Here is a 24041-nt window from a genome sequence, read left to right on the forward strand (position 1 = left end):
TATTTTTGCTTTAGTGTTCGGCTGAGGCGCCTTTTGTGCTGTCACTTGCTGGCTTAATAAAAAGCTCTCTGGTTTAAAGAGTTTTTTTTTTTTTTTTTTTTTTAGGAGAAATTACTCTCTCCCTCTTGTTTGTAGGGGCGATAATATTTAGGGCTGTATTTATTAGCTTATCTGGGCTGTTAAATGTTTATGACTGTTCTTTATCGTCTGTGAAGCAGGGGAGTAAAGGAGAGGAGCTAGAAAACAGATACCGGAAGACCTTGCGCATGCTGAAGATGTGATCTATAGAACAGTTTGTAAAAGCAGGCTTTAAATATGTCAGAGCATTTCTCAGGAGACTGAATGAAGGGCAACGGTCAGAGAACAGGGACTGAACCCACTTAGTTTTGAGCCTGACACTTGGATGTGGAAAATCCTCCCTAAGTTTCAACTCCAACAGAGTTCCCTAACTTTTCTGATGAGAAACCTGCTTTTTGCCGCTGAAAGTATTTCAGTTTGGGAACTGTATGTTATGAACATTATTCTTTAATTATAAATGTTCAGGGTTTGCATTTGGAAGCAAAGCAAGGGATCTGCTCTGTTCATCCCATTTGCTTGCTCCACCTCATGCTCCGTCTTTGTTCACGCCAGCGGGTGATGTGACTGTGAGCGTCCCTTAGAAAATCTGTTGCTCTGATTGATACCAAAGGTCTCTTTCAAAAGAAACAAGGTACCTTAATGCAGGTTGATGTTAATGCCAATTAATTTGCCTTTCTCTACTGGGTATATCAAAGACAAGAGCACACGTAAAGTTGGTTAGGGTTTGATGGGAAGGTATTTAAAAAATAAAAACAGGGGAAAGAAAAGGAATATGGCGCAGCACTGCTGCAGTGAACAAAGAGGAAGGGGGATTTTACAAATATGTTCTGGGAATGGATAAAGTTATTCTAAGGGCAATTAAGCTATGTAAATAATGAGAAGTAGAATGAGAAAAAAAATGCTGAAAATGACTGAAATGTTGAACCCCTTGAAATGCTATAAATTTTTTTTATTGTTATGTGACCCAATGAAGCAAACATTTTTTAAAAAGTACCTTTGAAAGCACCTCAAAGCACTGCAAAAAGGTTGTAAAGAACTGGCGAGGTTTAGGAAGAGAAAAGGAAATGATGCTGTTTGAAATGGCTTAAAAAGTAAATAAACTTATGAAAGTCTTAAGTTGACTTTGTTTTCCTGTTGAAGCAGTGGAATGCTGTACACCTGCAGAGAAACCTAAATATTTACTCACAAGGGACTGGGTCACTAGAATGCCGGTCAGAGCCAGAGAATTTTCTATCCCATTTGTGTAGCTGCCTAGTGTTATGTTCAGATTAAGGACACGGCACTCTTCTTGTCTGATCCTCTTTGGTATTAAATTCCTGGCTTTGAAGATATATCTTGAGTAGCAACGTAATTCCTTGTTTTTAAGATCTAACTACAATTAATACAGACATACATGCTGTTGCAGCGCAGTGGTAAGAATCTTATTCTTGTGGGAAGTTTTGTTTTATTATCAAAATTAGATTAGGTACAAAAGCAGTTTTGTAAAACTTTTTTTACATTTTTGATTGAAGTTGTAGAGGTCTCTCTCTTTTTTTTTGTCCTCTTCCCTTGCTTATTTCTACTGATTGTGGCGGTTTTGCTGCTTTACGTTAACCACTGCCGTGAAAGTGCTAATGCTATGACTTTTAGTTCTGTCCTAATTAGGATTTAGTGAATAACTGATTTTTTTGATGTTGTTTGTCAAACCACAAAGTAAATAACATCCATAATAATAACGACATAACATCTAGCTTTGGTCTAGCAAGGGAGAAAAACATATTTTGGTTGAATGTTTCGTTGCTTTTCTTGTATCAAATAGGAAAGGAAAAATCCAACAGCCAAAGTAACGTCTCATTTTCCATCCCAAACCGTGTGCGTATTTCTTATTTGTAAATACATCTGAAGTTCCTTGTTATTGTTCTAAGCCTCCAAATGAATGAAACCCTTCAGAGAGGAGGTGGATTGATGCCGTTTGAAAGAGTTGCACTTATTTAGGTGTATTTCAAACCCAGTCTGTTCGCTGAGATTTTTTCCACTAACTTTAATGAGCTTTGCTTTGAAGCGTTTACGCAAAGAATAACCCCAAACTCTAGACTCGAGCAGCCTCCTGCATTAGCCGGATCCTGGAAAGGTCTGGCTGGGATTCTTGTAACCCTCATTAAAACTCAGAGGAAAGTTGGTTTGATTTCTGTCTGTCTTGGTGGAATTTATCTCCTTCCTCTGCATACTACTAAATCATCTCTGCCAGACATGACTCATCTTTAGGATTCATAAATTAGAAAGCAAAAATATCTCTCTGAGCCATTGAGTATTCAGTAGAAGCTATTTAAAAAAACAACTCCATCGGAAGATCCCCTTGACAATCTCTCAGCAAACTCTTTACCCTAATGCAATGTCACTGGGGCATTTTCTAATTTAACCATCTATGTGGTGTTGCTTCGTGGAAGTGCAGACATTTTTGGTATACGAGCTTAATATTTATTTATATTTGCTGAAATTGCTACCTCCAATCTGAGTAATGGAGAGGGTTTCTGTAAACCACTTGCTTGTCAAAGGCTCAGGAGGGGATAAAAGAGAATCTGCCAACAGCCTTCCTTGGTGGCACGTTCTAAAGTTAGGAAGGGCTAGCAGATATTCAGCTCTTGCCTTTTGCAAGGTTTAGTTGCAGGTTCCTCATCTGCAAAAACTTCATTATCTCCCACCTGCTCCCTGCTGAGGACGCTTTGTGAACTTCTCGCATGTGAAGTACATGGAATATACACTCACAGAAGAAAGCGCATTGCAGTCCATGTAATGCGATGTCAATCATACTGCCCATCATTATCATTAAGAGAGTTGTGGTCTGACCCTAAATTAGTTGTAAATAAATTCTTCCTATTTGATACATTATTCCTATTTAGTAAATTTGCTTCCCCACATTTAATTATTCTTGAAATGTGCTTCGGTAATCAAACTAATTGAAAAAAATGTTTAATCAGAACTTGATTATTTAAATTGTGTTCCTACTTGCACTTGTTTGGGGGGATGGGATAAAAGATTATAAATGGCCGTCATAACAGCCTACGGAAACAGGAACTTCTCTGTGCCTTTACAACCCATCTTTGCTGCTAAGGTCCCGTTAAAAACACAACTACAAACCAAGTCACTGATCTGTGCCTGGAAACCCTGGTCTACATCCAGGCGAGGTGTTTTCCTGAAGAAAGCAGGATTGCAATGCAGATGCCATGCCCATGCAATGAGAAGAACCATGAGCTATTACTTGGTTTTTAACCAAGTTAAAAATCTGGGGGCTGTTCCAGTTCGATGTGATTGACCTGTTAAATGTATCGATGCCAATGCAGGGAGAGCGTTAGACCGCTGGCTATGGGGTTGAAAAGCAGGCAGAAGTCCTCCTAGAAGCTGGCGTTGACGTTGAATTTTGTTCTGTTGTGCCTTGGCTGCTATTCATGCTAAAGTTTATTCATCCACTTATTGTGCATCTGCGCCTCTTCGGAATAGCTGGTGTCACCACTTATTCACAGACTTTCAGATTTCTGTTTCTTCGCCTCTGACATCCAAAGTTAGAAGGCCAGAAATAACTGACTTTCAGTTTGTTTTTAGACAGCTAAATAGCTGTAATCCACAGCAAAAGGTGGTGGCGTGCTGATTTTAATCAAGGCACAAACTAGATAGCTGCCTCTGAAAGAGAAGCCAGGAGCAAATAGACACTTGTGCAATGTGTGGGACACCAGCCTTCACCATAGCTGCTTTGGGAAGATGTCAGTGAATGGCACAGCTCACTATAGTTTTTGTTATTATCGATTATTTATGGGTCGGTTTGTTTTTATAAGCGAAGCGTATAGATTTCCAAGCATCTAAAGCCAAAATGTTGTTATATGTCACATCTAACTTGGAACTGTTGCCCAACTATTGTTAGGATCATCTACAGAAACATACCAATGTGAAAACTGGCAAAGGGAACAAAAAAAAACCTCCACAGAAACAAGACAGACGGGCAACGACCACAAATAAACCTGCTCAGAAACCCTCTTCTAACTTCTAGCCTACCTGATGATCAAGAAGGCACCTCATAAAATGGTAACAGAGTGATAATCTACTGTAGTTGTAGAAAGGGCTCTGTGAAACCAGATATTCCTTTTTTTGTTTGGTGTTTTGTTGTTGCTCCTGTGCTTTGTCGAACCAGGCCGGGGTAACAAACAACACCACAGGGCAGATAACTAGCTATATAAGGAGATTTCTAACCCAATCCAGGACTCTGGAATGTGATCTTTTATGGTAGTAACACACATAATTTATATATAACTTCAGTTGTCATGGTAGCCTGGCAGTGCTGTGCGAGTGCACATGCATCCATTCTCTTTCTGCAAGCAGAAATAGTTTTATACCACCTTCACCCTCCAGAACAGGTTCCCCTTTCCTCTCGCTGTAGGAACATAACTCATGCCAATGCCAGTGACGTTATTCAAATTCAACTGGATTTGCAATTGGCCAGCGAAATATGCACTCTGTCGATCCTTTTAACAAGACACCGTGTATTTTATATGCTAATCTGTAAACTTTTTCAAATTAACCACCAAAACACTACACCTTCTCTTACAATGAATAAAAGAAAGGTCTTCCCATTTGTTCATTTGTGTGCTGTCCAAACTTGGTATTTAAAAAAAAGAAAAAAGGGTATATGAACATAGATGATTTTGTTTCCTACTCACACCAGTTTCCTTCTGAGGTAAGGCTAGATTTTTGCTTTTACTGTTGTCAGTCGGTGCATATTTCATAGGGTAGTGCACCAACCTGACTTGAATGATGGTGAGGTTCCGCGGTATATCTTACTTCAGCTCACACATGATTAAATTATATTTCTTCCTGTCTGAATAAGCACTTATATTGGAACAGATTCATACTTAACTCAGAGTTAGGGAAGTGCATGTCAGTATTTCACTTGTGCTGCTTAGCTCAGTAAAATATCAGTTTTGATGAGGTAAAGGTAGAAAATCATAAAAATGGGAGAAGGGAATCAAACATTAACAGTATAGAACTGCTGTTCTTTTCAAATACCACCCAATAATACATATTGCGCTCTCAAGTTATTAGAACATAGCTTGGTCAAAACAATGACTTCATGTACTGAAGAAAATAAAAGAAAATCTTTTTTTTCCCCCCTTTTCTTTGGAAGATGGTCTTCTAGCTCTGTCATGAACATCGCAGGTGCATGATCAGGCCAGGCTGGACGGGGCTCTGAGCAACCTGATCTAGTGGGAGGTGTCCCTGCCCATGGCAGGGGGTTGGAACTAATGATCTTTAAGGTCCCTTCCAACCCAAACCATTCTATGATTACATCTGGAATGCTTTGCCTGCCATTACAAATTGCCTTCCTAGGCAAGGTCCTGTGCTGTATCACTCCTGAAACCTAAGAGGCAGATGGTAGAACTGCTTCTCTTAATATTCTCTGTGTCACGCTCAGCTGGGCACCAGGAGCACCTGTCTGTGCTGCAGGACCCACCCAGGGAGGGATTTGGCCCTTTCCTGGGGGAAGCAATTGGACCCAGCTGGGGGAAACCTCCTGTGGGGCCAGCACGAGTGCTACAGCTCCCAGAAGGAAGATGCTCCAGCGCTTCCAAGGTTGGTCCTGCTTGGGAGCTGCCTGGAGAGCCCAGGTTAATGAGTTCTGGAGAGTAATATGTGGTGGCACAGGCCTATGTGATTTCATTCAGGGTTCAATAATAGCCTTGAAAATAATTTTTAGACTAACTGAAGAGCTACCCTTCCCCTTAGCGTCAGCCTGTCTTTGGAAAGAACATTTGGACACGTTTGTTTAAAAGATCCCAAGGCTGAAATTGCTAATAAGCAACTGTGAGCTTTTGCCTTCTTGCTCATTTGCTGTGTCAGTAAGGAAGAAAAACCTGAAATTAGAGAAAAGATGAATTGTAAGGTAGGAAATCAGGGTGGCCTGAGCATGCTCAGAGGCTTGGGTGTGGTGATTGAGGAACTGGGGCTATTCTAAGCGTCTCTTATGGAGTAAGGATATACTCTGCTACAGACTGCTGCACTGCCTAAATCTTCAGGTAAGTGAAAGGTGCAGAGGTATTGATCAAAGTATAGTAAAGCTAAGGATAAATTCCAGCAGCATCCCAAGACAGTGATGAGGCAAGTTACACTTAAGGAAACTACAGGAAGAAAAGCCAGCCTGGGAGAACTGCACGTAATGGAGAAGGGGGATAAAGAACAGGGATATTTTTTATTCTCAAATTAAATGTCATGTGTATGGTACAGAAAAATTCCGAACAGAAATGTCACGTTTCTTTAAGACGACTGAATCTTTGACTCGGATGCCAACTTAGCTCCCCAGCCAAAATTTTCACCTAATTATATAATACCAAAATCTATATTTAGGTCTCTAAATAAAAAGTGACCCGGATTTGGGAGTTAGCTCCACCTGAAGTTTCTTTAACTGCAGAGAAGTCAACGAGTACCGCAATTTAAAAGCACTGAAAATCAGGCCACCTGGCAAGACCCAGGACATTTATCTTGTGAGTAGTGCTGCTTGTTTGGGTGGAATGGGAAGAAGGGAAGACAATGGCAAAAAGATACTTGATATATGATTATTTTTTTGGTTCTTGTCCTTCTTCCTTCGACCTCTAGGCTGCTGTCTTAAATGGCACCACGCTGTTGTTCACAGGCGAGAGAACTGTGACTTCAAAATACGGTATTTGCACTTAGGTAGCTTTCCTCCTTGGTCCTTGTGAAGCCCAACTGCACCTACGCACCCACCTACATCGCGTTGTCATAGGTGTATATTAGCACAGCGCAGTTCAGACCGCTTTATTAGATAAGAGAAAATTTCATGGTAGCTCTGCAAATTGCCCTTAAAATCTGTGTCGCTTTTGTTTAAACCATAAATATGTGTGTGTTTATACATACATAGGTTGTTTGTATATGCACACATACGTACATACGTACAGTTAATGGTTCATGTAACGTTGACAGAAAAGAAGAAACGCAGCACTGAGCAAAGCAAAAATGTTCAATAGAAGGCTATGTACTGCTTGGGGTATTCTTTAGCTGCACAAAATCTATTTTTAAGAACCAGTGGTGGGGGAATGTATCAGGGCTGAGCTCTGAGGTTTCTATCGAGCTATATCAGGCGTGCCTGAGGAGCCAAGCTTATGGAAAAAAGGAAAAGCGGGATAAGATCACCGAGTTTTTTCTACCCTCGCTGGTTCCTTTCAGTCTCAGTTAGGCAAGTCAGCGCACTCTTCTCTCACGGGGACCCGGCTTCAGGTTGGGAAACAGCACAGAGCTGAAACTAATACATTTTCCAGTAACTTGTTGCATAGAGTTGTAGTTAGAAATTAGCGGAAGGCACTTTGCTCCTTTCCTCTTAAACTGCTTATTACCTCTGAGCAAGGGGTCTTGATTTTTATTTTCCAAACAAGGTCAAAGAAAACTGATCTCCATCCCTTCCTCCCTCCCTCCCTCCTCCCCGTTAGTCAAAAAATAGCAAAAGGAGGTACCTACGGGATTCAGGAGAATAGTGAGGAAGAGTTCACCTCCTCGGATACTTTTGTCGAGCTCCTGAGGACCCCCAGGATATTCCTTGTAAAAAATAGTATGGGTGAAAAGGCCACAGGTCTGTCGAGGGAGCACCTGAGAACAAAATAACAGCGCTGTTGTGACACTAAATTTTTCTGCAAATTTACCCTGGCACAGCCACCCGAATCCCTCCAGCAACTCCAAGAAATAAACCAGCAACCCTTTCTGCCTCTCCGCTCTGGCGTGCTTATTTATGGGCTCCTTTCTGCCTTCTGTACTCTGGTGGTAAGCAAGCGCGATCTGGCAGATGTGGAGATTTCCAGCTCTGAAAAGCTGCGACACACATGGGCTGAGCTTTCCTGCAGTCCCGCTTTATTCAGCTCAGACACTCATAATAACGGTTTGTTTCCTGGCATTTGGAAGAGGAGGAAAACAAAAAGCCAAACCTCTCTTCCCTTAGCAAGGTTAGTTTATTAGCAGATATATAGTGCTTCCTGGCCATCTTCGCTATCTCAGGCAATTAATCTTACTGTTCTTGAGACACCAAATTTGTATTCGAGGCTGTGGACCACAAAAGACCTGTTGTTTTATACATTCCTCGGTCCCGAAAACCATACTGAGCCCCTCATTCCTGGTTGTGAAACGTGTTCAGGACCGGTGGGATGCTCGTGTGAGAGCAGCCTGAGGTTGGCTCCCTGTCCCCTCATAAATCAAGAGGCTGCGTGTCGGAAACCAGCCATCGCCGGCGTGCGAACACAAACTCATCCTGGAGAACAAGACGGTTTAGTTACATTACTAGCTAGGTACTGCGGTAGAGACAACAATTGTCAGGGCGTTTGGATATTGGATATTTCGTTTCCCTCCAGTCAGTGTTGTCGCTTTCCTACTCAGTTAAAGCAACAAATAACACCGACATTCAGCAGAGCATTTTAATACATGTGTAAATGCACAGCTGAAATGGAGTCTATTCCAGTAGTAATTGGACTCCGTGCAGTAACTTCTTGGTTTTGATTAAGACGTTCCTTTTGTCTTGTTTAGGGGATGGCAATTTTGACTTTACATGCAACATTCAAGTCAGCTGGGACTTTAAAGCATCCTGGGACCTGCCTTTGAAATACGTCTGACTTGTGCATATTCAGTTTCTGTGTTTCAACTATCTATAGGGTTGCAGCTGGCTGGTGAGACAGGCCAAATAATTTTATACCTTTTCCTGCCCTTCCCTCAGTGAAGTGTATATGTGAGGAACCTTTTCTCTCCTCGCACAAGCGTGTGGTTGGGAAGAGTCGGGCACGTGTCCGGACCCTGGCTCTGGGAGTTTCGGAAGCAAAGTTTGGAAGGAAACCTGGGCCTCAGAGCAGTGTCACGCTTGCTGGAGGAGATTACTTACACCTGCTCACCTTCCCAGGTGGTGGATTTCTACTCCTTTCATGCATAAAGATGAACCTGAGCTCAAAACATAGGTCTTAGGCAGTTTAATGAATTTCAAAGTATGTGTCGATAGTTGATGGGACTACAAGTACATTTAGTTTCTGAGGATTATATTTGCAGTTGCCTGGGTTTGTGTGACTCTTTTTTTTTATTAAAAAAAACCTGGCTGCATAACAAGTGCACTATTTTGGCATCCTTACAAATCCTCGATCACAGAGAATTTTAATGATTGCTGTAAAACTCGAAGCATTGGTAAAAATAGCGTATTTTTCAGTCACTTAAAGTACAATTGCTATGAAGCATGGAAATGCAGTGTACCATGATGCCATTGTGGATGAAGCCCCGTCTGTACCGTGCAGGTTTCAGGTGTGGGTATTCTTCTGTGCTGGTCACTCGGATGCGCCAGACTTTCTTCCAGGCCTCGTAGAGCTGGATGTGGACCGGGTAGACCCCGGAGTGGTGCGGAGCCACCGCGTACCCCATGTCAGTCGGTATGCCATGCTCCTGCAACACAGCAGAGGGGGGAATAGATTTAGGAACAGAAAAAGAAGGTGGAATTATTCAAAGCTTATTTTTTCTGCAGACGGCAGCATTGGGGAAGCTGTTGTCCTTCGACAGACTTGTACCTATTTGTATGTAGCACAAGCTAAAAATGGAGGGGAGGTGAGGGGAAGTGGAATTACAGTCTGATAACTGGAGAGTGATAAATAATCCTCTTGGATTACGTACACTGTTATATGGAATAGATTTGCCTGCCTATTCATTACATATTACATGTATTTTAATATGCATCCTACCTGTTTGGTTCTTTTTAAAGGTAATGCGGCAAGCTGATGCTGCATATTTACTAAGCTACCAAACAGCATTAGAGCAGTAAACAGATGGGGGGAAAAGAAAATGTTGCAGTGACATACGTGGGATTTTTTGCTTCCTATTTCTGAAATGATAGCAAGATTCCTTCCTGGTTTAATGAATAAATAAATAAATAAATAAATATCCCCCATAGGTTCTGACTTGGCTTATATTTTTTCCATGGTATTAAGGCAGCAGCAAAACAAGCTGGACTTTGACGGACATATTTTTCATTTCATAAATATTTATTCAGCTCCGTTTCTATGAGGAAATATGTGCATTTTCATGAATATAATCTATAGGTTATCTTGAAAATATCTTCCGCTGGCACAATGAGGTAGTTAATGTGCAGGCAGAAGGAATTAAGGAAGAAGCTTAACTGCGAGCGTGCTGGGCATGTTCCCTTCACTCCTGACGCTCTCTTGCCTTTGTTCTGCTCCTCATCCCTCCCGCTCCCGACTTAGCGTGGGCTGTCTGAAAACCCCATCTGATGATGAGGCCCGATAACCACATCTATAGACCGGGATATATTTAAAAGAGAGCAAATTATTTGAAGTGTAAGCTATACATGTGAAAATGAGGTAATTAGTTTCATCGGTTTGAGTGACTGTTCAGAAACGCATCCGGCGTTTATCAGCTCCTGGCAGAAAGAAATTTGCGTTCTGCTTCTTCTCCTGCCCAGGCTCAGTTCCAGCAGCAGTTCCAGAAAAAGCCCTTTTCAGCTCTCCCACGGCATCTCCAGGTTGCAGGGTGTCCTGCTGCTCTGGCTCTTGCCGCATCCCTTCCCGCGCTCCGGGGGTTTACTGAAATTATTTTACTCCCCATCGTACAGGATGCATCAACTGTTTTCTCTTCATATAAAACTGATGTTCAGAGCGCAACGGCTAAAATGTGAGATGATGACTTTTTTTTTTTTTTTTTGTCCTTCCTCTTGCCCACATTATCCAAGAACTGTTGATTACTTTAATTCCAGGAACAGCAGGTTGTGCTGGGCATTTTTAAGTACTTTGCAAGGAAAGGCTTTTGGTTCTTTGACAAAAATTAAGTTAAATCTGTGGGGAACACTTGTTCATACATCACATAATGCAACCACTTAAAATTATCCATTCCTTATCAGTAAAGATCTTAGGTTGCTGTCCAGTCTTGAAAAAAAGAAACCCAAACTTACTATTTTGTAATCTACTGAGAGCAAAATGTAATTGCTGCATATTAATGTTGTTACCTAGCTGAAAGGCATGAGTCAGTTTAAGGGTGAAATGAGGAACAGATCTATAATAATAAGTGTTGAATCACTCTCCACTATTTTTTTGCCAAGGAAAAAGCTGTATCTAAAGGTTTCTGAAAAATCTGGCCATTTATTACTGAGGAGTCTATGATGCTCACACTGTAAAATACGTTGTGTTAACTTAAATATACTGTATTAACTTGAACCTGCAAACCTTCCCCAAACCTGTGTTAGGGAGTATACAGACAAAAGTGTCCTGAGCTAGATAATGAACACTGCTCTGCATGTCCAAAAGTAGGTACCTGGATGAATACATGCAAAATACTGTTTATCTGCTTACTATTTGCTGCTGGTATTGCCATAGCAACAGAATGGTGAAATGGTAATGTGCCATTCACAAATAAAATAAGGCATCTTTTCATAAGTTCTCAATATAAAAAGCTAATTAGCCTCTGAATAAAACCTGCACACTGCATAGTTCATCACATAACCACATGTCAGTCACTCAGAAACCCAATATGACTTTTAGAAGAAACAACTAAGAAATAATCAGATTTTCTTTGGTCGGTTCCATGTTCAGTTTCCTTGGGTAAATGAAATATTTTACTCTTTTAGTGGTTTCTGTTGCTCTGTTTCCTTTTTTCCTCTCATTTTGTTATTAAATTTAGTTTGGGATTGAGAACTAATGTCTTAAAGGAGGAGTATACATTTGAATCTAAGCTGTTGGGCAAAATGGGAGAAGCCTGTAGTGAGTATATTTTCTTATATATTCTAAGGAACAATTTCCTACAAGATTTTATTAGGTTATTTTTATATTCAAGATTTCCACTGATTTATTTTTTTAATTTCAAAATTTGTTTATAAACTTTGGGGGTGTGTTCGTCCGGTTTGGAAAACTTCCGGCCCTTTTTGTTACGTTACAGTTGCAGCGTTACGGTCCTTCACACGCTTAAGCTGGGACCCCAGAGCCATTAATTTTGGGCAGGTTAAATTTGTATTCCTGCTTCACTTGTGCCTTAAGAGACTTTCAATTCTAACTTAATTGACAGCGGAAGCTGAAGCTGCAGCGGTGGATGCGTTCAATGTCAAAGGAGAATCAATGTTATAATCTGTTAGATGGGGGGGAGACAATTAAAACAGCTGTTGCATTTTTGGCAGAAAATTCCCTGAGAGTTGTCGTTATTTCCCATGCATTGGTTTGCATGATGGTGCCGTGGGGGAGCGGTCAGACTGTTTAAGGGCTGGACCAGACAAGAGGATGCTCTCCAGAAGCATACCTCACGTCCTCCAGACAGCAGTGAGCAAGGGGGATGCGTGCTCAGAATACCTCAGGTTACCTCAAAGTAACCCTGCCTCCCATGCCTGCATCTGGCCCGCACATCTGGCCAGCGGCAGACAGATGCTTCAAACCAGGCCACCCTCCAAAGTTACCTCGTCCACAGCCCAGGCGTGGGACTGGTACTTCTACAGGTGAGCTGAAAGGCTGAAGCAATCTGCCAAGGCTGCTTATCTCTCTCAATTATCAGCTTCACTCCAGCAAGGGAAGATTTGCTTGAAACTAATAACCTCTCTTGACCTTCCTATTTGTATAGAAAGGAGCTGTGTTTGCCGTGAGTCAGCAAGTGCTGTGTGTTTGCAAAAATACCCTCGACTAAAGAAAGGGCAGGTAATGCAGAATGAGCACTGCCCTCCAGAAGGAGGTATATTCTCAACGAAGTTGCATTCCCACAGCAATTTTTCCATCAGCAGATGTTGGAAATTTGAATAAAAAACATCGTATGGAAGACTGACTATTTACATTAGCAGGATCTTGTCCAACAGAAAACCCCCAGTTTTTTATTGCATGAAATATTACATGTCCTCGTTAAAACACAGTAAGAAATAAAATGAAACAAATCCTAAAACTGTTTTAACACAACTGGCATTCTGGTTCTTAAAGATCACCGGTGATTTGTTTTACAGAAACACCTAGTATTGGCTAGTTAGAGAAAGAATAAAAAAGCAACCTTTTAATTTATTAAATCGTATGTCTACTGTAGATCTTTTCACACAATCAGTTGAACTGCAGCATTCCCTTTGGTGTACAGACTTTTATTAGATGAGAAAGTTAACACTACAACCTCAGATAAGTTTGCTAAACTTCTTGACTTTGTCCAACAGTAGGTGATAGAGTAAATTTAGTACTTTTTAAGATGTTACCTTCCAACGTTAAAAGATTTACGTAAGCTTTGCATATTTTTAGTACTGAGATATATTTTGTATATTGCTGCACATGGGTGAGATTTCCTGTAACTATAACTTTAACTGTAACTATAACTTTTCCTATAACTTTCCTTAGTAAAGTTTCTCTTATTTGGCAAATGAATTTGCTACCACCTTGCTTGTCAGCACTCACAAAAATGTTGTTATTTTATCCTTTACGGACACATGATTTTTGTTCTCAAGGTTTATGTTTCTGGATAATTTTTATTGAATAAATATTTCAGCTTTCAATTGCTTTTAGTTAAATTCTAAACTTTAAAATCTGCTTAAAAGCTCTCTAGCTAGACAATACGGTTCGGCAAATGAGAGGTGGCTGTCATTGAGATATAGGGCTCTGTGTGGTGGTATTTGCTTTCTCCGTTGTTTCTTTCATCTCTGTGGTGTCCTTCCTTGCCACGTGGCTGTACAACGCGCCAAGCAGAGAGTACAAGGGGTCTTAACGAAGCGGATTTGCTGGTGTCGGTATCAGATCCAGGACTGACAGGGACACGGGCAAAGCCAGCTTTTCACCAGTCTTGCATAGGAGTCTCGCAGCTTTCACTACGACTCCTGTTCTAGGCATGCTTCACACTGTAGCAGACTACCGAGAGGCAGAGAAGATGTGAGATCTAAATCTTAGGTTTCTGAGGATGGGAAATGCAGAAAGGCAGTCCAGCGCTGAGGAAGCTATACGTGACTAGGAAACGTGTAGACTCTGCACGTGCGTGGTACCAAATAAAGCTGAGAATGTAGAGGCAGCCTTAGAGATGTGCTGTCAAAGCACGCTCCTGGTGCGGACAAAAGCACTAATGAAGAAGGACCTTACGGTTAGGTAGAATAAATCTCATCCTGTCTGCAAAGGACAATGTCATCCTATATATGCAGAACATTTACAGAACATTTTCACAGGCAATCTCTAGAGGGCATCTCTCCTTCCCGACGTTTACTACAGATATCAGTAATGCGACAAATTAGACTTTCTCTTCATCACATGTAGCTACTTTGCCTTTGATATGTGGTCACTGGTCTTCATATTCTTGGTATTTAATTGGTATATTAAAAGATCGTGGTTTCTTTGTGGTTTGGGCAGCTCAAAAGCTTTAGGCAGAGGAAGTGCTAATGTGCATCTGTAGCTGGTTTATAAACCGGAGATTGAAGCCAAGGAGCGTTACTAGACAGGCTCTGAATTGATTTCTTTGTTTTGTATATGCGTATCTCCGAACTGATTTCTTTGTTTCGTGTTTATGTCTCTCTCTCTCACTTCCTCGTATCAGATCACAGCTACCTTTTTACAGTCGATGATAGTTTTTGCCCTATCTACCGTGCTTTGGGCACGTGTGCTCACAAATGAGCACAGAAGATAATCAGTAAGCAAACAAATCGAGGGGAAAAATTTGTTTTTTCCTAGCTAATTCAAAGCTACAAGCTTTGGATTAAATATATTCTACTTGGTTGTGTCAGATGAGGATGTACAAAAGGGAGGAGGAAGTATATCTTGTGATTAAAGGATGGCAGTGAAAAGTTGGTTTGTTTTATTTTTGGAATATGTACTATCAGAGACTTCTGCTTGGGCAATTTGTTTACCTCTGTGTATCAACTGCATTGCCCATAACCAAGGAGAATAATACTTGAGATATTATCAGTTTGCAAAATTTAATCCAAGGCTTAATCCACTGGTGTCTTTAAAGGATTTTGGGATCCTCTGATAGAAAAGAACCTTAGAAAACATGATCAAGTTAAACCCAACTGATAATCAAAATAAATGTCATTTGCCTTTTCCTTCGCCAGACTCTGGGGCATACCATCCATATTTACATAAATAAGATGACACTGGGATAGCAAAGTTCTGGGTAGACTGCAACTTACTTTACCACAGTTAACATCTCTGGCTCTTGTTCCCGTGAGGCTATCGTGAGCGCTCGAGAAGAGATTTGGCAGGGAGGGTGGTGGGAATGGGGCTATGGATGGGGGGAACTGAGGGGCCCATCGCTCAGGCACACGTGCACGAGGATTTTGCCAGGCAAAACTTTCCACACTGCCTGCTGGATCCAGAGCAGCGGGGCAATAACGTTTACGGAAGATGTGAGAAAGTGTCTTACTCTCACCGACTAGGCATGAAACACTAGAAACGACAAATATCTGTGACACATAAAATACAATAATTTGGGGGGCTCTTGTTAAAGGCTGTCTCCTGGTTCACAAGCAATTCATGTGTAAGGGAATCCGTTAAAGACTGTTGATTTTACTAAGCCCTAGATACGCAGAGGTATCAGCACTCAAATCAAGGCAATTAGATACCTAATTAGCAATTAGTTGTATGTATACAAATTGTTTAGGTATCAGATTTCTACATGTATTTTGTGATACAGCTGTTTGAGGCAGGCTGCAATTGTAAGCCCACATTTTTTAGGGCATCATAAATGTATGGATGTATCTGTGTAAAACAGAAGAAGGTCATCTTTAAAAAGTGTCGTCTTTATCAGCAGCTAAAACAGGAGGTGGGGAGATACGGTCAATAAATGGGAAATGCAAGAGAAAATGGCATCAGCATCAAGCTGTGTTCCCCTGAGTATAATACTAAAGATGTTAGAGCACAAATAAAACATGTATGACATCAAGCAGATCTTCTATGTATTGCTTTAGATCTCCAATTTAAATTTGGATTCACACCGTGAAGTCAAACAATAATGAAAAGGGGTTTCCTTTAACTTTGGAGAAGTTGCGGAAGCGCAGCTGCAGAACAAGGAGTTCCCTTCCCAAGTAAGATACGATTCTGAGGATGAGAAAGCAGGGGAGGACACAAAACTGCTCTGAAGTCATGGCTGGGACCTCTCTGATAGCTATCAGGAAGGTTGTCATATCGGGAAGATAAATTTCTCCCACAGAGAGGATTTCACAGGAAGCCTTTTGAAAAGAAATGTTCTCGTAAGTAAATTGTACAGCTCGTATGGATTCAAGGTTAAGAGGTCGGTACAAGCCCTGTCCAAATGTTAGCAGGAAATAAAACTGTAATAACAGCAGCTTTTCACTGACATCATCTCCTTATTTATAGGCACCCTAAGGAGTCTCTACCCTTCAGTGAGGATAGGGACATGGGCTTTATCTTTTTGTAGTTGAAGCTGCAAACAGATTCTATTACAAGACCTGTTTTCAGGCTATGTTATAAATTTTACTCCTAAAGGCAGTTTGACCCAGAGGACTTCATGTTTCCTGAATATACTTGAAGAATTTCCCCATAGGTTTAAAGATGAGCTGACCATGTATTTTTGAGATACAGATTACTTAAAAAAATTACTCTTGCATTTAAAATCTCAAATATATTTGGGTCTCCGGGCCAGGCTACACAAAAGGCACGACCAGGAATGAAGGCTGTGACAGTAAAGCAGCACTGTAGAAAGGAAAACAAGTCATCCAAAATGCCTCTGTCCTAACACCCTGCCAAGCAGGAGATGGGATGGGGGGAAGTCTGGCAAGAAGAGTAAACCGTTAAGCCATTTTTAATGAATTTTCTTTAAAGGTTGTTAGGAAAATATTTTCGTAAACAAGGGAATAATTTGCTTCCAACTGCTTGTTCAGGTATCTGCTTCTGCCGGTTTCCTGATGCTCCTCGGCTCCTGTGAGGGATGGGAGGAAGGGGCAGCTGCTAGCTGGCCTTTCTGAGCTGCAGAGGGCTGAGACTTGGGTTCCCTGAGCAGCAGAGAAAGACCCACCGTGTCACTCTGCTCTTTTGAGGAGCTTGGCACTTCTGCACCTTGTCAAAGACCACACAGTGCCTTTTCCAAAGCGAGCATTTATAGATTTCGGGTTTTCTTTGTCGTGCTTGAGAAGCAAGTGGCATTAGCCTGCAAGGACTCTAAATGGTTTCCACCTGACCTTGGATTACAAGTACTCTGGGCAATGCTGGGAGGATAGCTCTTCTAAGTTAACAACACAAATGAGCAAAAATGAAACATCATTATCTACAAATATTAGCAACAGGTTAGCTATGTAAAAAGCATATTTTCAAGCAGGTTATCTAAAAAAAGCACAGTGAAATCCAGCAGCTCCTCTTATTTGCATCACTAGCTTCAAGATGCCTCACAAACCATACACAACGTTTAGGGTTCACTGCAACTTTCTCCCTCCCCTATTGAGGATGTTTGCACCAGACTTCAGGAAGCTGATAACCTTGCTATAAACCCCTTTCTAAAGCTGAAAAGGCCAGCTGATACCTGCTGAGATTTCACTGCTTCTTGTCCCTATGGTCTCACAAGGTGAAGGTGGGTGAAGGGCTGCTTGCTTTCCAGAAAGCCCGTGTCACTGAAAAAGGCTAAGACAAAATTCAGCCCAAGTTTGAGTCACAGAAAGGCTTTTCTTTTGGGATGAGTTTCCAATCTTGCTGCCTTATTTGCATATCTATGTAAATAGATATATACACACAAGTATAATTTCCCTGCCCGTGGCAGGGGGGTTTGGAACTAGATGATCTTTAAGGTCTCTTCCAACCCAAATCAATCTACTCTATGATTCTGTAATATAGGTAAACATAAGAACAGCTTGGAAAGCATAGCAGAAGTATCCTAGTGAATCCTTTGGTAACTTTTACTCACTATTGCAAATTCTTTGTTGAGGATCATCTGCTCCACCAGTGATGACTCATTGTGGAAGAGGTGAGGCTGCATGTGACTCCACATATGGGGGAACCACCAAAACTCATCCACAGATCTCAACAGCAGGTCATCGCCTTCATCTTCCTCTTCAGTCCCTGCAAAAGAAAGAAAGAAAAAAAAAAAAGGTAACAGAAAAGCAAGAGCAGAAATGTCCATAATTGGTCTTTAAACACAGAATAGGCTGCCATAAAACCTAATGTCCTTGGCCTGGATGTCTCCCTGTGCTGCAGACAGGCTCTGCCATATCACAAAAAGAGTGAGGTGAATCGCCATGGATCGTAGCTCTCCCTTTCCATTTCTGCCATGCTGTTAACTGACAGCGATTCTAACAAGAATTAGTTTTCAAGGGCTGATTATCGTGCGATTTAATGCACTAGGAGTATTTAAAAGTTCCTGCTCCCCATGAAGATGGAGACTGGATGGACTTCTAACCACCTGCTTTGGTCCGGCGTGGTTGTAGCTGGCCAAGGTGGCATCACTGAGAGCTGTGCGTCAGAGTCTTGCCAACTCCCCCTCCCCACTTATAGCTACTTCATTATTAGCCTCGGTAAACTGAAATCTGGCAATTTCTGGTAAAGTATGAAGCAAGTTTGCAATCGTTTCAAAATATAATTAGGTGGAAAACATGAAGCTGTAATGGCAAAGGGGTTCCAAATGTTTTTTCCTATGGTTCGGCGTTCAGTTTTTGCCAGGTTTAATCTTGAAGTAAAAACAATAAAAACTCCTGTGTTAGTGAAGAGCATCTGCTTCAGGCAGAAGCAAGCATGTGTGGTTATAAGAAAGAAAACCTTCCATTTGAGAAATGATACAATGCTGCTTCCACCATTTGCAGACGTGTGTCTGCAGTGCTTTTTCAAATTGGAAAGGCAAAGTTGCATTTCAGTAACTTCACCCCCAAATTACTCAATAATATTCAGTTTAATAGCAGCCTTCCTTCTTGTGCCTTTACCATTAAAATGCTTTTATTTAGCATCAGTCAAAGAAATAATTGTCAAAATCAGTCTACTGATGCAAACGTAGATATCTTTTCTTCCCACAAGCCTTCCGATGTTTTGCAAAACTCACTGGAAGAAAGTGCTTCATGGATGTCACTGTTTACTTTTGTGGCACGAGGCAGGAACATAGAGAGATGGCTGTTCGGTGCACGCACTTCAGCTCTTTATTTTTACTTTGCACTTCTGCAGTGTTTTTTGAAGAACGCCACTACACAAGGAGAGCATTACTTTGAAACTTTCTCCTGGTGTCACCGAATCACTTCACTCCCCTCCTTTGCAGCACTCTGCAAGCCCTTAGAAAGTTGCTCCTGCTGATGGGAGTGCTGCTGGAAAGAGAAAACAACCTTGTTTTCTAGGTAATTCCTTAGTGAAAAGAAAGGACCGATGGCTGCTCCTTCTCTGAATGTCTGCTCCTTCGTGCAAAACTTCTGCACGCTGCATCTGTTCAATGACCGCTGTCTTGGTTTTGGGGGTATGTGGTTCACTTGCGGTCACACGCGAGGGAAATGTGATTGGGGGAAGAAACCTAACACAGGCTTTCAAAATAGGGCAGGAGAGAAAGGAATAGGAGTTTGTGAAGCCATCTGAAGATCTCTTTGGTACCCTAAAGGTAGAAAACTGAAGGTAGGGACGAAGAGGAAAAAGGTGGATATTTGAAATATATCAAGAACTACAATCATCTGACATAAGCCTTAGGTCAAAGTATAATTTAGTGCCATATTAACATTTGAAGTACGGTACGGTTCTTGAAATAATTTCATTTTTAAAAACTGTGTTTTAAAATCCTATTTTTTCCTACTAATTTCTGTGTAAATTTAGGTACAACTAATCAAACTTCGCCCTAGTTCTTACCCTAACAAAAATCAAATAAGATAAAGCATGACACTTTCTAGTTTAAACAAAAAGTCCCCCACCCTGTAATGGCAGACCTGAAACAGAAAAGCTGGAAGTTTAACATTTGGTGGTGGTGTTGCTTTTGAGCACAACTTTCAAGCCTTTAAAAAGAGTGTTGTTTGATTTTATAAGTTCTTAAGTAGCGTTATTTCTAAAAAATCTCATGCAAAGAGGTGCAAAAGAAATGGATCATTTGGTGAGTGCTTCTATTGTTGGAATACTTTTGCCCAATCCCTTATGTTAGAGTATTGGAGGCAAAACAAGGGATAGGATTTTGAGGTTTTAATTTCTTCTACAATCAACATTCTTTATGTAACTTTCTATCTTTATTTTAATGTGAAATCTGAAAAATGCAGTAGACCTACAACGAAGGCAGTGAACATGTATCTGCTTTGAGATGCAGCATGCACTTTACACAGGTAGGTAATAATTCAAAGTTTGTTTGTGCATAATAAATAATCTCATATTTTAAAAGTACAGTCATAATTTAGAGGTCTCTTTCGAGCTCAAAACTCAAACTAAGCCTGAAGTTGCTATCAATCATCTTATAAATCTTAAATGCAAATCCTGAGAACATCTTAATTTCTATTGCCACAGCATGAACAAGTAGAAAGTGTTTGCACAACTGTGTAATTTTTTGCTAATAGCGTTATCTCTACAGTGCATAGTTTACCAGTGCCCCAGAAGGCAATGGTGGTGGTGGCGGCGAGATGATGAGCAGTGAGGCTGATGTGTCAGCTATTGTACTCGCGCACAGGCACACCAACTAGAATTGGTATTTGTAGTACAGATGTCAGCAACATCTTTTGATGAAAACGTATCACTGTTTAATCTGCCAATGCGTTCTCACGCTCATCTCCCTCCTGTAGTTTTAAAATTATCCAGGTTTTGGAAAGGAGAGCAAAAGCACACATTAAGGAAGTCAACGAGGCACAGCAGTGGCAGTGCGCTAATAAAACATGTTGAATATCTGATGCTAAAAGCCCCTCTGGGTGAACAAGCCACTTTCACCGTAATTAAAGAATACCTTTCCATGTTCTATTTATAACGAGTCAATAAAGCGTATATTGCACGGAGAATACTTTGAAACCCTTCCCCTAAGCTGATATGACAAAATGCCACCAACAACCCGTAAATGAAGCGTTCACTTAAAAAATCAGATGCATCGCTGAGTACAGGCAGCAGCAGGTCCCTTAATGGAGGCAATGACATGCTTCAACTCATTAAGTAGTTCTGTGCTATTTTTGTAAGCCTTGAGAGCCTTAGAAGGACAGGCACACATGCACATTCTACTATTTTCTCTCTCTACAGCAGTAGCAAATCTCAAATTGGTCAGCATTATGTCAGCTGGGCAAGAAAACCTGTGACAACAATGTGGAGGCTGCTGGGATGAAGGAAGAGAAAATGTATTGGCAGGTCAGGGGTTTCATTTTGTAGAAAGGCTGCATGTTTTGTGCTAGCCACTGTTCAGTACATCATAGTAGTTATAATAAATTATCTCTTTCTCCACCTCCTCCCCTCCTTGAATTACCTTTCTCTGCAGCGTAATGACTGATACAAGCTTTACTGTGTAAATGGCCACAACCAAGCAGCATCCTATTTTAGAGTGGCTCAGAGCCTTGGGCTACTTTTTGTTTATTTTGCTGTATTACGTGTGTGTCCAATTAATCTCCAGAAGGAATAACGACACAGGCAGGTCAAGATGAAGTGAGGAGAATACTGAAGTTTTGTCTCCGAAGTTGCTCTCTAATCACAGGTCGGCCACTGGCTTGTTATATGACTCCAGGCAAGTAATTCCATCTCTCTCTACCTCTCATTTTTCTCAAGCTCTCCAGCCTGTATCTTTAGGCTGTAAGGTTTCCTGGGCAGCAGTTGCTTAGCGTTATGTGCTTGCACAAGGGAAAACAGCCTGGACTTTGAAAGAGACAGTGATACAAATACATAATTTTGGTTTCCTTCTGTCTTCTCATCCCTCAGATTCTTCCTCATCTCCCTTTCTCCCAGGGACCTCTGTATTCTCCTAACAGGTGGTGAAACGGAGACATAAGAGCTGGGTAAGCTCATCTGTTTGGTGTTCAAATACTGGCGATCAAAACGCCCGCACTGAGGGGGGTGATGTGCCTTACTCCACAGCTACCTCACGGCCCGTGACAGTTGGGACTGCATCGTTTCCAGCTTTTAAACTTCCCCTCCCATCCTCTTGCTGCTCTAATGCCCCCTCCTCTGCTCCAGATAGATAAGCTTCTCGGCCTCCCTAGCATCACTCAGTGTCACTAAATGTGGCTGGATGGGTTGAGAGCTGAGGATTTTGGAGCTGGTCTTCAAAGGTGGGATGGGTACAGGGTTTGGAATGGAGAAGGACAGGAGGCGTCTCCTTTGAAGGGAGTCGCTGAACTTGGCTTTTTTTGCCTTAGCTGTACTAGGGAGCAACACGGCTCAGTGACAGCTGAGGGAAGCCTGAGGGGAATTGCAGTGACGTATTAAGGAGAAGGCAAATGAAGAGGGGATAAAAAAAAAAAAGGGGAGGGCCCATCATACTGTGAAGAAATGTAGCAAAAGAGAGAAAGGAGTCACGAGGAGATGTAAAAGATCTTCCACAGAAACACAGTGAAAGTGTGCACCTGTTACTACACGGAGTGTGAAAGGAGCAGGGTTTCAATACAGATTTATTTCCATCTTGTTTTTCTTTTATCATCCTTCCTGATTTGCAGACCACTGAGATAGATTACCTTCACAGCCATAACAAAATCTCGTGCATCCCATTCAAACACCTCTGCCCCTTCAGAGGTTTTGACATACGAGTTTTCCAGTCTGTATATTTCATCATACACATCATCCTGGAAAAAACTTTAGTATGTCTTCTGTGCTTTCCTGTCTTTTGTGGAATTATAGAGATCTTAGCAGCTACTTTGCCTCCTTTATAACCCTGAGATTTACTACCACACATCTTTCAGAAAAGCACCAAGGGCATCTAGGTGTTCCTGAGTTCATCCACAGCGTATCTTTGGACACTGAATTAGACACTGGATGTTAAAATGGTGGAGCATGTATTTCCCACTGCTCCACCGAGTCAACATGTTATTTAAAAAAGGGCATGTTTAAAGCTAGGTTTAAAACCCTGTCACCTATTTAACTGCAGCTACCTGAGAGCATGAAGTTCCTTCTTACCTGTGTGGTAAAATTTTCCTGAAAATCCAAGGTTGAAGGTAAAATTTGCAACCTGAGTGCGCAGTAAATTTTGAGTCTCTAGTAAAGCCTGAAATAAATAAGAAATTAACATGCATTTAGAAAAATGATTATTAATTTTTGGAATGCCTCATTTTTAAAAGTTGTCTCCAACTGAGGAGATACAAAAAAGAAGATCCTGTTAAATGTTTCATGTTTTGTCTCGGGCTTATTCTTTCTATAAGACTATTACAGTGAGCTTAATTTGTTCCATCCGAGTCTGATGGTCTAGCAATGCTAGTAATAGTACCTAAGTACCAAAGCAGGTGATGGTTCTGTAACTTGGACCAAGATACTATACATTGTGTGCAGTGACCAATGGCAGGACTTTGATCCGGCCATTCAGAGGCAGCACTATACAAAACCACTAAGTCATCCATGCTTCAGCTTATTAATGAAGCTTGATGAAATGTGCTTAAAACCCAAAGCAGAATTAGGAATACAACTTCCCATCCACATGTGGAGGCACGGGGATTTACTTACCTGTGGAAACATTTTTGATTATATCTGAATACCCGATTCAGGCTTAAGTGTGAATGAGCAAAACTCCAGTTTTGACCTATGGTAGAAGCGTTGTCTGTGTCAGAAATTAAATCCCTGTTTATTTTTATTCCCTCCTCCAAGCAAAAGATAAGACCAGTCTAAATGAAATGGAGGAAAAGGGTATTGCTTCTAGAAGCAAGAGGTGTCATCTTGGTCACCTACCCATTTTTTCTTGGACTTATTTGCAACCACTAGAGAAAAGATGGCTCAGCCTGCATGAGCTGCCTACGTTTACCGTTAGTTGTCAACTCTGCACTGCTTCTACCGATAGTCCTCGCTGCACAAATATCAGTCCGCTTTCCATCACCAGCCCACATAATTTAGACGTGCTACATATGTGAGATGGATAGTGCATGTATCTCCCTACTGCTCTTGCCAATGTCGAATGGGTTATAAGCTCTA

The 24041-nt window shown here is 41.3% G+C and overlaps 1 protein-coding gene across 1 annotated transcript in view; it reads right to left on the reverse strand.

Annotated features, from left to right (window-relative positions):
• Positions 1-24041, reverse strand: part of LOC128910514 (bifunctional heparan sulfate N-deacetylase/N-sulfotransferase 4) — a 108703-nt gene that overhangs the window by 26995 nt on the left and 57667 nt on the right. Inside the window, exons 4-7 of the mRNA XM_054203847.1 lie at positions 23040-23127; positions 17923-18077; positions 9334-9519; positions 7573-7701 (exon numbers count right to left, since the gene is read on the reverse strand). Of these exons, the coding sequence (XP_054059822.1) occupies positions 7573-7701; positions 9334-9519; positions 17923-18077; positions 23040-23127 (558 nt within the window). The remainder of the gene's footprint in view (positions 1-7572; positions 7702-9333; positions 9520-17922; positions 18078-23039; positions 23128-24041) is intronic.

This window comes from Rissa tridactyla, chromosome 5 (genome assembly GCF_028500815.1).
Source record: "Rissa tridactyla isolate bRisTri1 chromosome 5, bRisTri1.patW.cur.20221130, whole genome shotgun sequence".
NCBI classification, from domain to species: Eukaryota; Metazoa; Chordata; class Aves; order Charadriiformes; family Laridae; genus Rissa; species Rissa tridactyla.